The 16144-nt window shown below is 42.1% G+C and overlaps 1 protein-coding gene across 5 annotated transcripts in view; it reads left to right on the top strand.

The window, feature by feature from the left end:
* The first annotated feature begins 9074 nt into the window (after positions 1-9074).
* Positions 9075-16144, top strand: part of Trim9 (tripartite motif containing 9) — a 109546-nt gene continuing 102476 nt past the window's right edge. For 4 of the 5 annotated variants that reach the window (XM_048362140.1, XM_048362143.1, XM_048362142.1 and 1 more), the window contains exon 1: positions 9075-10344. In XM_048362140.1, the coding sequence (XP_048218097.1) occupies positions 9523-10344 (822 nt within the window). In that variant the 5' untranslated portion in view covers positions 9075-9522. The remainder of the gene's footprint in view (positions 10345-16144) is intronic. The other variant, XM_048362141.1, reaches the window with a different exon arrangement.

Genomic DNA, 16144 nt, shown 5'->3' with positions numbered 1-16144 from the left:
GTCACGCTGGCGGTGGATGTCTTTCCTTCCCTGCTAGAAGCCACCAGTGCTGCACGGAAGGGCAGATAGGCCCTCGGCACCAGGAAACAGCTGGACTGCCACAGATAGATAGGCTCAGGCCGATTGTGTTGATCATTCATAAAGAAGAGCCTTCCTCGAGCAAATTCAGTGTTCCCCACAGGCTCAGTACAGAATGCTTCCCTGGGCTCCCAGATGCAAAACTCAAGGCTCCCAAGCTTGGAGCCTCGGTTCCGCCTGGGACAGCAGCCTTCTGGCCCCCACTCTCCTGACACCACACTTGATTGACTGAAAGCTGCGGAATGATGGTTATGGTGGTCCTGACTGAGCACACCTCACACGTTTAGAGTTTTATACCTAAGGTACATTTTTACATTTATAAATAGGAAATAAACTGAAATCTTTTTTCCATAAAAAACAAATAAAGGAAGAAAATGGGTCTCCAGAAACTGACCATAGAGAAGCAAAGATCTATAAGTTATTGAACAAAGAATGCAAATTACCTATATTCAGTAAGGTTAGTGAGCCAGGCACTGGTGGCTCACATCTGTAATCCTAGAGGATCAAGGTTCAAAGCCAACCTTGGGAGGAAAGTCGGTGAGACTCTTAGGTCCAAGTAACCACTCAAAAACTGGAAGTGGAGCTGTGGCTCAAAATAGTAGAGCAAAAGAATTCAGGGACAGCATCCAGGCCCTGAGTTCAAGACCCACAACGGAAATAAATAAGTAAATAAATAAATAACATTAATGACCTTAAACAGAACACAGATAGACAACTAAATTATATCACAGAAAATAACATGAAAAAATGAGAATATGGACAAAGGGGTAGAAATTTTTAACTATTAAGTCATTCTCTTAAATTATTAAAAACAATGGGAGAACAGCACTGGAGCCAAATAGTTTTTTAGTGCATTACAGGAGATCTACAGCAGACTTGACTAATCAGAAAAAAAACGATTTGTGCATTCAGAAAAAGAATTTTTTGAGTAATTCCCCCATAAAATGTTAGGAATCTTTGTAGTAACCATGAAGAAAAAGGTATCTCTAGAGGGGGGAAAAAAGAGAAAAGAATTTAAATATGTCACTTAAAAAATCAATGACACACAAAGGAAAACAGCAAAAGAGAAGAGTAGAACTCAACAAAATGGCAATGATAAAATTTTCCTTCTCAATAACTAATTAAAATGTAAATAGATTAAACTTCTCAATCAAACAAGACAGAGTAGCTGAACGGATGCAAAACAAAACTCAACCATAGTCTGTTCAACTATGAATCCATCAGTAGATTGATTCATTGCTGAGGTCAGAGCCCTTCTGACCCAGTCCCCTCTGAACAGTGATGCATTGAGGACCCAAGCCTTCAACACAGGACTCTCTGGGGGATATTTTGGACCAGATATAACATATATGTTTATCCTTAAATCTTGTAGAAGTGTAGATGGGACTTTAAGGAAGTCAAGCAACATTTCACACAATTTATAAATGAAAAAACTAGGACAATAATCCACATTTGACACAGAAGCCTTGATATGAACCATATATTACTTACTAATGAAGATTTGTGACAAGGATGTTGTATGATTGTAATCATACAATGACCTATCCTTTTAGACTGGCTACTTTCACTTAGAAATAATACACTTAAGGTTCCTGTATAGCTTTTTATGAATTAGTACTTCATTTTTTGTGCCAGTGAAGAGTATTCTATTACATGAATGTACTATAAAATAGTTATCCAATTACCATTGAAAGGATATATGTTTGGCAATTATATACAAATAAAGACATTATAAGTAGTTACAGTATGATTTGAACATTTGTGTCTTCCTAATTTTCATATTTTGAAATCCTAACCCTTCAGATTATGGATGGTATTAGGAGGTGGGACCTTTAGGAGATGGTTAAGTCATGGTGTGTGTCTAGAGGAGGCCTTGAAAGGACCGTGACCTTATTTAAGAGACCCATAAGAGCTTATTTGCCCTTTCTAGCACACAAGAACACTACTGGAAGATGCTACCTGCAAATCACAAAGCAAAATCTCACAAAACACTGAATCTGTAGCACTTTGACCTTGGACTTTCCATCTTTTACAACTGTAAGATGAAATTTCTGTTGTTTATAAGCTATCCAGTTTATGGTGTTTGTTAGAGCAGTCCAATTGGACTATGATAGTTTATGAACACCGTTTGTGTGAACATTAGTTTTCAACTCACCTGAATAAACACTAAGGAGCATGATTGCTGGATTTCATGATAAAATTTTGCTCATTTTGTTAAAAAAAGAAAAGCTCCCAAACTGTACAAAAGTGACATTTTTGTATTCCACCAGCAACCAATGATAGTTCTTTTTGCTCTATATCCTCAAATGACTCAAGGTTCGCCTAAGTTCCAACATGCACCTGCTCCCTTTCCACACAAACAACCAATGATTATTTTGATTTGAATTTCTCCAAGAAGCATGGGCTGAGACAAGAATTTAAATGCAAGTATTTTATATGTAGCTAATTCGAAAGAGCATCATTAAAGAAATTATGTAAGAAAAAGATGAGAAAGCAGCCAATAAAGGTTAAATTATTTAGTAAAGAAGGCACTTGGGACAACTTGAGTTCATCCCACTGCAAAACTCTGGGAACCATCATGGACTGCTCAAAATATCTTCACTACAATACCATCACCTACCCAGAATCCTTGACTAGGCCATTTTCAGTGACATTTATTCTCTGGAACTGTATAAATTTAGCTTTTCCTTTGACTTGAAATATTCTTTCCAAGACTCAAAGGTTTCTGCAGTAAGTGGCCTTTTAGCATAAAGAGGCGGATGCTAAAGAAAAATAGGCACCAATAACATCCAATAACATCAGTTACAGTGGAAGTCCAAATATGTAAATAGCTAAAATACAACAAAATAATTTTATTTTCACCATCTGATTACCAGAAAGAAAAGGAAAAGTTAAGCTTATTAAGTTTATTGAAAAATTATCAAGAGTTCTAAATGCACATCTAAATAGAAAAACCAAATTAATGACAGGGAACTGAACTAATAAACCTTTAGGAAGAAGATACTTGTCTCTTTCAAGTTGCAAACTTGAAGCTAGACTTGGGCACAGTGCCCATTCCTTTCATCCTCGCTGTCTGGGAGGCTGAGACTGGAAAGAAGCACAAGCAAAAAGGTTCACAAGACCCCTTCTCAACCTACAAAAGGCTCAGTGCAGGAAGCACATATAGGAAGCACATATGCAGACCAGGCTGGCATAAAGGTGAGATCCTATTTTTAAAATGACTAAAGCAAAAAGGGCTGGAGACATGGTTCAAATAATAGAGCACCTCCCTAGAAGGAGTAGAGCCTTAAGTTCAAATTCTAATACCACCAAAAGAAAAGAAGCATTATATTCTTCTCTAAAATTATTTATTAGATAATTTTCAGATTATATCAGACTTGAAATAGACACTTGTTCTTTAAAAAAAAAAAGAGAGAATCACCTAGAACAAAGATTGGTTAAGCCAATCATGTAAATCATGTATAAGTCCTTCTTTGGTCCTTCCCCAGCCCCCATCAGATGCAGTGCTAATGACCTCTTTTCCCTTTTGCACTCACATATATATTTTTTATTCTTTGGTTGGTCATGGGGCTTGAACTCTGGGCCTGGGTGCTATCCCAGAGCTTTTCAGCTCAAGGCTAGTATTCTACCACTTTGAGCCACAGTGCCACTTCTGTTTTTTCTGGTAGTTAATTGGACATAAGAGTCTCACGGATTTTCCTGCTCAGGTTGGCTTTGAACCATGATCTTCAGATCCCTAGTCTCCTGAGTAGCTAGAATTACAAGTGTGAGCCAGTGGCACGCTGCTTTCACATAGATCTTCATGAGCGTATTTACACCTACAGGTGTAGAGGTTGATTGATTGCTTCTTTAAAAACCAGCATCATAAGATACACATTCACTTGCTCTTTTTATTTTTAGCTAATTATATGTGTTATTATCTATAGATCTCTTTCAAAATACAAAGAAAACGAGAAAAAGAGAGAAAGTCATAGAGACAGAGAAAACACATAACCACTCATAAACTTAGGAGGACGGTATAGATGGGGATGTAGAACCAAGATATTTCCAGTAATTTCTACTCTGCCCTATCTCTACTTGTAATCTACTTAATGCTTTTCAGGTAAGCATGGTTTACAATTTGGTGTACATATATGTTCATGTAAACATACCAAGTGATTTCTGCAACTGAACATAGTGATTCTCACTTTTCCCTACCCATTTCCCCTTTATCCCCACTATCAGATCCTTACAATGCTTTACTCTCTCCATTTAATCCATTATAAGGATTCTATTAAGGTTTCCTTTTCATTTGATTTAAAATGAAAGCCAATAGCTCACCCCTATAATCCTAGCTACTCAGAAGATGGAGACCTGAGGGTCACTGTTTGAAGCCAGTTTGGACAAGAAAGTCAATAAGTCTCTCATTTCCAATTAACCCCACCAAAAGCCAGAAGTGGAGCCTTTGACCAAAAAAAGCTCAGAGACACTACCTAGGCCAATTTTAGTCTTCAAGTTTGCATAGAAGAATCCAATACAAATTGGATTCTTTTCTTTTTGTAGTTTTTGTCTGTCTAGTGAGCTTGTAAGCTGTTCTTTCCCTTTTTACTTTGATATTAAAGAGTTGTATCTTTGGGGTCTTTTTCATTCATATCATCTATAACTCCAAAATCCTTTTAGTTTGTCATCATATATTCCTTTGGGGAAATTATTTTCTCAGTGGTATTTCCCCCTCTATTCTATGTCTTTTCCTTGTTTTGGATTCCTGTTACTCACAAGTTAGGTCTCCAAGATTTATCTTCCAACTGTCTTATCTTTTCATAGAATTTATTAAGCTCCCCCTTTTCTCTGACCCTCCCATTTGCCTTTCCCAAAACATTAGAAATAGGCTACTTACAGTTAGATATGCATTAGAATTTAAATAAAGTCATCTTCCAGTAGTACAAGTGGGCAAACCCCTCTTAATTCACTACAGCCATTCTTTTATTTTAAATAACAAAAGCATCAACAATAATAAAACATAACTTGCCATATTTTCATAGCTTTGTATGCATTTGGCCACAAGTCACTGTATCCTTGGACCAGCAAAGTAAGCTGTTCCTCATTCTATGCGTTTGAACTCTCCTTATCACCATTTACCATCTAAGAGCTCTGCTTGTTAGTGGAGTGCTTATGCTTAATTCAAGGGAAAAGATAATATTAGGGAATCTCTGATGGTAAAATGCAGTGCTGCATTTACAAACAACCTGATTGACAATACAGATTTATAATGCAGTCAATACCAAAACATTTGACCTAGTGTGAAGTATCTCAAGGTGATTTAATTGTTAGACTTATTTGGTCATGAATTAGCTAAATCAATCACTCCTAGAAGAGCTGTTTAAAAATTTGATATTTATTGAGAATTTATCTATTCTAGCAGCAGGTTTGTTATTTATACACATTACTTGATTCAGTCCCTATAGTTAGAAGAGGTAGGTACAATGACTTCCATTTTACAGATTAATAAACCAAGAATGAGAAAAAAAACACAACACTTGAACTTGCCTCCCATACATGAAGCCTTGGGTTCGATTCCTCAGCAACATACATAGAAAAAGCCAGAAGTGTCGCTGTGTCGCAAGTGGTAGAGTGCTAGCCTTGAGCAAAAAGAAGCCAGGGACAGTGCTCAGGCCCTGAGTTCAAGGCCCAGGACTGGAAAAAAAAACACAAAAAACACTTGAGTACCTACTGGAGATGGAATACTGATAAGGCTGGGATTTCAACTCAGACATATGAAAGTTTATTCCTTGGTTGTTCATCAATGAATAAACTATAATCTCAACAATGTTGAGCTATCCTCTGAAATTTACTATTATTCCTCCAAATGATATTTTTTTAGCCAAGAGCTGAGTAAATGTAAAATGCACTAGCAGTCTGGCATCAGTGGTTCATGCCTGTAATTCTAGCAACTCAGGAGGCTGAGATGTAAGGATCACAGCTCAAAGATAACCCAGGCAGCAGAGTCTGTAAGACTCTTATCTCCAATCAATCATATAATGCTGGATGTGGAGCTGTGGCTCAAGTGGTAGAGTGCTAGCCTTGAACTAAAGGGGCTCAGTGACAGTACCCAGGACTTGAGTTCAAGTCCAAGTATCAGTGTGCATGCACGCAGACACACACACTCACACAAGTGTACTAGCAACTTTTCCATTTTTAAAAAATTAATGTTTCAGGAAATGGTTCTGTGGCTCAAGTCTAGCCTTGTGCTGAAGAGCTCAGGGACAGCGTCCAGGCCCAGAGTCCAAGCCCCAGGATTAACAAAAAGAAAAACAAAAATTAGTGTTTCAGGCCAGGAATGTGGCTTAATGGTAGAGTGCTTGCGTAGCATGCACAAAGCCCTGGGTTCGATTCCTCAGTATCACATATATAGAAAAAGCCAGAAGCGGCGCTGTGGCTCAAGATGTAGAGTGCTAACCTTGAGCTAAAAGAAGCCAGGGACAGTGCTCAGGCCCTAAGTTCAGAGTTCACGCCTCGGGACTGGCAAGAAAAAAAAGTTTCACAATGAAATATGAAGTTACTTTCCTATTTGCTTTGGACCACAACACTTGATCATTAACACAATAGTCTTTGGATCTAAAGAATGAACACAGAGAAGAAAATATTCTTTTTCTCTACATTCTTTCCTACAGCCATTATCATTAGATGCAAAAGAAGAAAAACAAAACACTTTGTGATTCCCTAATACATGTGTAAAAATATTTTATATTAGTGACCAAGGCCTTTTGGTGAATGTGGTTTCTAATGTTGAGTGTGATGTTTCTATTTTCAACAGAAATTTGAGGAAACATTTTTTAAAGACATATTTTAACCATTAATGTTCAATCTTATACTTGTAATGTCTTGTAACTGTTGGAAATGTCTCAGGTTATTGAGGTGTCATGTACAAGGAACTCTGCAAGGCTGTGCTACTAACAGGAAGCCAAATAACCAAATGATGGGCAGTAAGTCTTCCCAGGTTTTATCTCTGACAAATCATTGCCCTTTGTCTTGATTGGTCAGGACTCAGATTCAGAAACTTGTGTGACTGACTGGTTTGAAAGGAATTAAAAGTTTATCTCTGCAATCAACCAAAACCAGTACAACCTTCCAAAGTGGGAACTTGTCAGAAAAATAATTCTTATTCAGCTGGTTCTCTACCACTTGAACCACACCTCTAGCCCATAGAAAAATAATTCTTAAAACAAGATGTGACTTAACTAAAATAGCTTTTTGTAAGATGACAGCTATCCTAAAAATGGCAGTGCTCATGTCAAGTAACCACATTGACAGAAAAGATTCTAACTCCTATGTATCCTTTATCTAACAGTTTCTCTATAACTACTACATGATGTAAACAAATCCTCTTAGTCCCTTAAACTGAATATGTCCTGCAAAGTAAATATCCCAACCGTACTTGAAGAAATTTTAGGCTTATGAACAGACTACCAGTACCTTTGGATTCTCTGGTCTCAAATAATTACAAGTTAGGCTAGAAATAAACCATGCAGAATTTATGATTCACATGGCTTTAAATAACAATGAGGGTGGGTTTTTTTTTTTGCCCACACACAATAATCAAGTAATGTTTTCATTGCAATTGGAAAAGGTATTGGAAAGACAACCCAGTTTATGGCACTATTTTTCTAAGGGCAGGCTTGTAAAATGCACATTTCTTCTAGGCAATAAAGTGTTTTAAAATTATAAATGTAGCTGCATATCAAGTTATCCTTTCTGGAAGATAGAAATTTGAAAGATTTCTTATAACTTGGAAAAGAATTTTGTCATTTTCATGAATCACTCAGCAATCAGCCATGTGCTATTTCAAAAAAAAATTACTACCTTGGAATGTCACTTGATTCAATGATATTCATATTCATTCTCTCTGTGTCTCTCTGTCTCTGTCTTCCCTCACCATTTCTCTTTCCCATCACCAAATGAAAGGATTGGCAGAGAAGGTGCAGAATCCATTATCTCCAGCACTGGTTGTCTAGAGAAGAAGACACTGCTTATAAGGAAGAACACTTGGAACACCTCCCTCCCACACAGAAATGGAGGGACAGAATGTAAACAAATGCAGCAGTGGTATTCACTAGGCATCATGTTGAAAATGGATGACTATACAACTTGTGGTTGGGAATGGGAGGGAAGAGGTGACACTGTCCAAAAGAAATGTACTCTTTACCTGACTTACGTAACTGTAACCCTTCAGTACATCACCTTTATAATAACGATTAGAAGAAGCAAAAAAGAACTCTTCCCGCCCAGTCAATATCACTGTGCTAGATGATTAGGCCCTTGACATTAAGTACTGCTGTATGGGAAGTCAACCACTGAACCTCCTCAAACTGCACTCGCCCAGCTCATTACTAAACTTAAGGCACTGAGACTAATTATTCGTGCCTCCACTGAACCAGTGCTCCCGCCGACCTGACCTGACCGTGTGAATGCGCACCCAGGTGAGTGAGCAGGATGAGGGCCTGGCTTGGAGCCGAGAGGGCGAATGGGGTGGGAGGGGCAGCGGCGAGGGCTCCAAGCCCTTCCCGCATCTGCAGCGTGAAATGAAGGCAGCGCCGACTTAGACGATCGCCCAGCGTTTTCCACTGGTTACCTCGTTAAATCTCCTGCCACATTAGGGAATCGTAGCGTGCAGGAACGGAGGAAGAAGCTGAGACTCTTCTGGGGCCTACACCCAGATTCTGAGATGCGGGCGCCCCCGGAGATTGGCAAAGCCGTCCCCACCCCCACCCCCTTCTAAGAACCGTTGCCGCCGCGGGAGCAAAGCCCAAGCCCGGGGGCGGCGGGGGCCAGGCTTCCAGCAGCGGAAGAAGCAGCGCTCGTCGACGGCGGGTCGCCGCGGAGACCAGAGCTGCCAACCAAATGCAAACTGCTGACAGAAGCGCCAATCCCCCCCCCCCCCCCCCGCAGCAAGGAGGGCGGTTTCGCACACCCTCTGCTCCGAAGTGACTATACCCGGGGTCGGAAGGAAGCCGGGAGAGGAATGAATCATCCCGCCTAATTCCGCCTTCCTGACTCCCCTAGCCCCCGCGCGCCAGCCCCCTCCCGAGATCCTGCAGCCGCCAGCGAAGAGTGTGCTCAGCCTCGGTCTCCGCCACCAGCCCCCACCCGCCCCAACCCGTGGCCTGCAGAGAGAGGAGACAGACAGGGAAAATGGCCAATGAGAGATCTTCTCTCTCGCCCACCGTCCAATGAAGCTCGGCTGCCAGGCTGGGCGGGAGTAAGAGGGCAGAAGTGGGCGGCCCGGGAGTGGAGCGCGGCGCGGCAGCTCCGCGGCTCTCAGAGCTGGGGCATCGCGGAGTCCGCGCCCAGGCGACGCGGGAAGGCGGCAGCGGTGGTGGTGGACACGAACAGCCCAGCGGCCACCTCACCAGCTCGGGCACTCGCTGCTGCAGCCGCAGCTGCTGCCTCGCCTCCAGCCCAGCCCTCATGGAAGAGATGGAAGAAGAGTTAAAATGCCCCGTGTGTGGCTCCTTCTATCGGGAGCCCATCATCTTGCCCTGCTCGCACAATTTATGTCAGGCGTGTGCCCGCAACATCCTGGTACAGACCCCGGAGTCCGAGTCCCCCCAGAGCCGCCGGGCCTCGGGCTCTGGGGTCTCCGACTATGACTATTTGGACCTGGACAAGATGAGCCTGTACAGCGAGGCGGACAGCGGCTACGGTTCTTACGGGGGTTTCGCCAGCGCCCCCACTACCCCGTGCCAGAAGTCTCCCAACGGCGTGCGCGTGTTTCCTCCAGCTATGCCACCACCACCCACCCACCTGTCACCGGCCTTGGCCCCGGTGCCTCGTAACTCCTGTATCACCTGCCCCCAGTGCCACCGCAGCCTCATCCTGGATGACCGGGGACTCCGCGGCTTCCCCAAGAACCGCGTCCTGGAAGGAGTGATCGACCGCTACCAACAGAGCAAAGCCGCGGCCCTCAAGTGCCAGCTCTGCGAGAAGGCGCCCAAGGAGGCCACTGTCATGTGCGAACAGTGCGACGTCTTCTACTGCGACCCTTGTCGCCTGCGCTGCCACCCACCCCGAGGGCCTCTCGCCAAGCATCGTCTGGTGCCCCCGGCCCAGGGCCGCGTGAGCCGACGGCTGAGCCCGCGCAAGGTGTCCACCTGCACCGACCATGAGCTGGAGAACCACAGCATGTACTGCGTGCAGTGCAAGATGCCCGTGTGCTACCAGTGCTTGGAGGAGGGAAAACACTCCAGCCACGAAGTCAAGGCCCTGGGGGCTATGTGGAAACTGCACAAGGTGAGTCTGGGGGGAATCGTCCCCCACACCCCCACCCCGGCGCCTTTAACTCACTTGGATCCTCACTTTTGCAGCAGAGTCCTCCCCCCCTCCCTCCCCCTCCCAGTGGGGGCGCAATGCAGGTGCCATCGAAGTCTGCCTTTCCGGGCTGGTGGTGCATTGCAGGAGGCCCCAGGGGATAGGAAAGTTGAATGTCTCCAGGGAGTTGTTGCAGGGTTGCCTTAGGGTGGGCCTCCTCCTGGGGGCCCGCCTCCGGGGAGAGCTGAGCACCGAGCGAGCGCCCCCCGCCTCGACGCGGCGGGTCTGCAGCCTAGGGCCGCCGCCAAAAGGTGGCCCAACGCGGGCGTTGCTGGGCAGAGCCGCGCCAGTGCTGATGGCTGCCAAGCTAGCCTCGAGGCCCGGCGGGACTGAATCCTCCGTGGAGGGAGCAGGCGGGGAGGTGGGGTCGCGCGGACTGCAGGGGGAGGGCGCTGCTGGATTGGCGGACGCGGTGTTGCCATGGGCAGAATACTGATGAGCTTGAACTGGGCCAGGCCTGGTGCTCCCAGCAGAGGCTACAGGGGTTGAAGTGCCTAGTGCTCAAGGGTGAGGAGGGGTGGGGGTGGTCCTGTGGTCGCCATAGCAACATGGCATGCGGGCTCCAGGCTTGACCCTCCCAGAAGCGGACCCCAGTGGCAGGGCCAGGGTTTTTTGTGCTCTTACTGCTCTAAAGCCAAGCAAGGAAACTTCTTCCAAACCATCCACACCTGCAGGTTTTCTAGATTCAACCGTTTAACTCTTTCCATAGTTGCATGTGCAAACTTTGGGACACTTGTTACTGGATTCATCTTTGGGGTCCATTTTGATAAGGCTTCCACCACAGCTGGTTAAGGGTGCCTTTCATATCGTGTGCAGTCAAGCCCTTCCTCTGCTCTAAATTCCCTAATGGTGTCCTGTGTTTTTCAGACTATCACTCTGTCTCCGTTCAGCCTCAGATACCTCTTTGACTCCCACTCATTCTCTCTGTTCCAGCCACACTATATGCTTCTTGTCTCAACCAACATCAGACACCTTCCTGCCCTAGGGCTTTTGCAATTATTGTTCCTTTCATTCCTGGGGAAGCTTGAATCTTCCCCAATGCCTACTTCAGAGGGGCTTCCTCATCTGGCTTTTCCCCATCTGTGCTTAGAGCTGAGCAGTTTGAACTAAGGCTGCCTGGCTGGTGGCAGTGGTCACCATCCATCCTCAGACATCCTCTAGTTCCCTCCTTGCTTTATTTTGTATCTTTCTGAAATGGTACCACATATGTGAATTGTCATGATACTCTGTGTGTGTATGTGTGTGTGTGTGTGTCCTGAGGCTCGAACTCAGGACCTGGGCATTGTCCCTGAGCATTTTTGCTCAAGGCTATCACTCTACCACTTAAGCCACAGCTCCACTTCTGGCTTTTTGACCAATTGGAGATAAGGGTCTCATGGACTTTCCTGACTAAGCTGGCTTTGAACATCAATCTTAAAATCTCAGCCTCCTGAATGGGTAGGATTGCAGGCATTAGCTACATGCATCCAGCCTTATGTTGTTTTTGTGTTCAACTGTTTCCCACTTCCATCTGAAGGATAGAAGCTTCATGCAGAAAGACATCTTTATAGTATGATACCTAGATTGCTTAGAAATAAGGGAACCACTCTGCTATGATGTGCTAAGATTCAACTATTACTTTTTTTTTTAATCAGTTGTGGGGCTTGAACTCAGGGTCTGGGTGCTATTCTTGAGCTTTTTCACTCAAGGCTAGTGTTCTACCACTTCGAACCACAGCTCTACTTCTGGTTTTCTGGTGATTAATTGGAGATAAGAGTCTCAGAGGACATTCCTCTGGGACTGGCTTCGAACCCCAACCCTCAGATCTCAGCTTCCTGTGTAGCTAGGAGTACAGGCATGAACCACTGGCACCCAGCTGACTTTTTAGATAATCCACTTAGCTGGAAGTATGGAAAGCAGGGTAGAGGCTAGGATTATTGTAGAGAAGTTAGCATTACATCACTAAGTTTATACCCAAGAATGAGGCAAGGCAGAGAAGGTGATCAGCTGTGGCCCAGGAAGAGTCTGTTCCCCCGCCCTTTCCTTGGAGCCTAGAAAGGCTAGCTTTGAGAGATGCTAACCCTGGGGTTAAGGCAGGAACAGTGATGACTCATTTCTAGACAAAAGAAGGGAGGGAGTGTCACTACTTTAATTAATACTAGAGGTTTTCTCAACTCTGTCCCCAATAAATGTGATCCATGTTTACAGTTATTAGTATTTTCATATAGAATTAAGTAAGCTACATTAGCACAGCTGGGGTCTTCCTTTGGCATGTATTTAAGTCTACTGAGCACACACTACTTTTTAAAAAAAAGCAATTAATATGTTTAAAATGACATTTTCAGAAAGTTTGCAAAACTTTAGTTCCCAATTTTTCTTCATATTATGATTTTACTGTCCAACTGCCTACTATAATCTATGTTAAATTGTACTCCAATGTTAGTTAGTATATCATTCTAAGAGTCAACCCACAGTGTAAAGGAAAGCATACACTTTATCCATTAAGATCAAAAGGAACCTTTCAACCTATGAGGCTTGAAGTATTAATCCATTTGTTTTTATCAATAATGGTAGTTTTGAGTAAGTACTATAGGGTTGACTAGGTTGAAATGTGGATATCTGATTTAAAAAAGAGTAATATTTAAACCTTGACATATACGATAAGATGACTATTTGATCTCCCCATTTTTGTACATTTTTCCAAAACCAGTAGATTTCATTATTGTTCAGGTTATTTATATCAGAATAGCTAATTTGCCTAGAAAAAGTAAAGCAGAAAAATAGCAGATTTAAATATTCAATTGTCATATGCTAGATAAACAACAAACATTAATTTTCCAACCTTATTTCCTTAGTAATGTAATCAGTGTGTTAATACTCCATTATCTCTACAGTCTATATTCTAATTAATAATGTCTCTTTCTCTGCAGAAAGGTATGGACTAGAATTTCTATGCCCTTCACAACAAAAGAGAACCAAGAATTCTACTTAGTTCTCCCAAGGTTGGGCAGTTAGTTATCAACACAGACTGTTAGGAGACCTGAAAGTTTTAGTAACATTCCACCATACTAGTCATTTCTAGAGGAAAAAAAATCTTGTGACTAGTATTCTCTTGGGTATACGTCATCTCACCCATTGAAGGAAACATGGCTGCAGTATATTGTTAACTTGTCTTAAAAAACATCTGGTTAAAATGTATTTTAATTTTGTCAGCTGATTCAATAGTAAATTTTTTAGATTAATTTTTGACCTTCAAAATTCAGGAAAAATAATAATATGTGGAGTGGCCTTACAATCCAAATATCTAGCAGCATTTTAATATCAGTATTTGGTATATTTCCTTATTCAACTCAAGCTGATATAAAGAATTATAAAACAAAAAGTGATATCTTTAGGATTTGCAAATAGGAAATTGTTACTACTATTATCACTTTGTGATCTTAAGCAACCTACATTTCTGAATTCTAACATTATTGTTGAATTCGTGATGTATTTGATCAATCTCTGGGTCAGTAATATATTTGTGACGATTCCTTTGTGTTAAGGCTGTTTAGAAGATTTTCATTTCCTTTTCACTATCCACTCAATCTTCTCTCAAATGTTATTTCCTTCTTTTTATTTTAAAAGATTTGTGATTTAAACATTTAAAAATAAACTATCAGTTGATATGCTTTTATTTGAAAAGTATTCTGGAAAGAAGAATTGCTTAGTTGTATGGTGGCATTTCACTAAGTATTTTTTTAGCCAAGTGTATTAGCCCCTGTCATCAAAATGATATTTGGTTGATTATGTATCTATAGTAAATATCTTATAATCTATATGTGCTTATGGTGTTAAGAGGTAGTCTTGGGGCTGGGGATATAGCCTACTGGCAAGAGTGCCTGCCTCGGATACACGAGGCCCTAGGTTCGATTCCCCAGCACCACATATACAGAAAACGGCCAGAAGCGGCGCTGTGGCTCAAGTGGCAGAGTGCTAGCCTTGAGCGGGAAGAAGCCAGGGACAGTGCTCAGGCCCTGAGTTCAAGGCCCAGGACTGGCCAAAAAAAAAAAAAAAAAAAAAAAAGAGGTAGTCTTTGGGGCTGGGGATATGGCCTAGTGGCAAGAGTGCTTGCCTCATATACATGAGGCCCTGGGTTCAATTCCCCAGCACCACATATACAGAAAATGGCCAGAAGTGGCGCTGTGGCTCAAGTGGTAGAGTGCTGGCCTTGAGCAAAAAGAAGCCAGGGACAGTGCTCAGGCCCTGAGTCCAAGCCCCAGGACTGGCCAAAAAAAAAAAAAAAAAAAAAAGAGGTAGTCTTTGTCCAGTTTTTAAAAATAATGTATTTTAATTCTCTTGTAGCACACTCAGAATATGCTATGTGCAATATAAATGCACTTACAGATCTTAAGGAGGATGTTACAGAGAAGAAAATTATTCCCACAGTGAAAGAGCTAGATGCTGAGAGAGCTAAGTTTCAGAACTGACATGGCTGACTCCCTAGACTAAGCAAGTTTCATACCTTTCAATGTTTCCCATCCACAACCATGGGAACCACTGACAACTGCAGTTGTGAAAGTGTTTGGAGAAAATTATTTAAACGTTTATAATTTGCGGATCTACGTTTAGCACAGTGGTGAACTGTTGGTGTAAGACAGAAGTGAGTGTCTTACTGGTTAACAAAGACTATACAAAAATCTCATCCCTTCCCCACCTCTCCCCATCCCCCATTAGAGAATACTTTCTCCTTTGAGAGAATTAAGTGTGTAGTTCACAGTAGCTCTGGAAAGTAGCCTCAAAGAAGGTGGCTCTTGTGCTCATGGGTCCAGAGAGAATACTCAGTTGGATTAGATTCCAAGAATATGAATACCATACAAGATCAATTAAGCAAATAAGTTTGCTTTTTCATAAGAAAGCTAATATAGTCACTGATAACTCCATTGCTTTCAGATTCTCCAGCAAATATATTGCTATCACCTTGAAATAGTTGTGTTTTTCCTATATATGGAACTAAGCAATACTATTAATTATCATTTCAGGTCAAATAGAACTTTACAAAAAGTGTTGTTGCAGTCTTCTGCTTCTGGATAATTACAAATAATGTACAGGCAGAAGTTATTCTTACCAGCAATATAAAAACAGAGTCTTTCCCCACCTAGATATGTAAATGGACTTCTACTATGTATATACAGGCTTGGGTACCCCTCATCTGAAATGCTTGAGACCAGAGTATTTTCAGAATTGGGGGTTGGGGGATGTTTTTATATAAATAATAAGTTATCTTGGCAGATAGGACACAAATCTAAACATGGAACTCATTTGCATTTCATATACATCAATTCACATACCCTGAAGGTAATTTCATACAATATGTCTAGTGTGTCAGTGTTTTGGCTGAGACTCATCACATAAAATCAGGTGTGAAATTTTGTATTTGTGACATACTCACTGGAAACAATTGGATCTTGGAGCATTTCAGATTTTCATGGTAGAGATGCTCAACCTATAACTTTGGCATCCAGAGGAGGGTAAAACCCATTCCATGCTAAAGGAACCAAATAGTTCTTACTAATATCACTTTAAAGTCATTGTAAAGAATAGACTCACCAAGGCAATGACAGGATTTTATGGCCAGAGACTAAGTTCACTCTCATTCAGCCTGGACAAAGTTATGCTTCTGTAACAATCTCCAAAGCTCAGTGAATTACAAGAACATCTAATTTAATTTCTTACTCGTGTCAAGATTCCAAGGGTTATTAAT

This window comes from Perognathus longimembris, chromosome 14 (assembly GCF_023159225.1).
Source record: "Perognathus longimembris pacificus isolate PPM17 chromosome 14, ASM2315922v1, whole genome shotgun sequence".
Lineage (NCBI taxonomy): Eukaryota > Metazoa > Chordata > Mammalia > Rodentia > Heteromyidae > Perognathus > Perognathus longimembris.
Note: the sequence above shows the minus strand (reverse complement) of the source record. Positions and strands in the feature narration are given on the sequence as shown.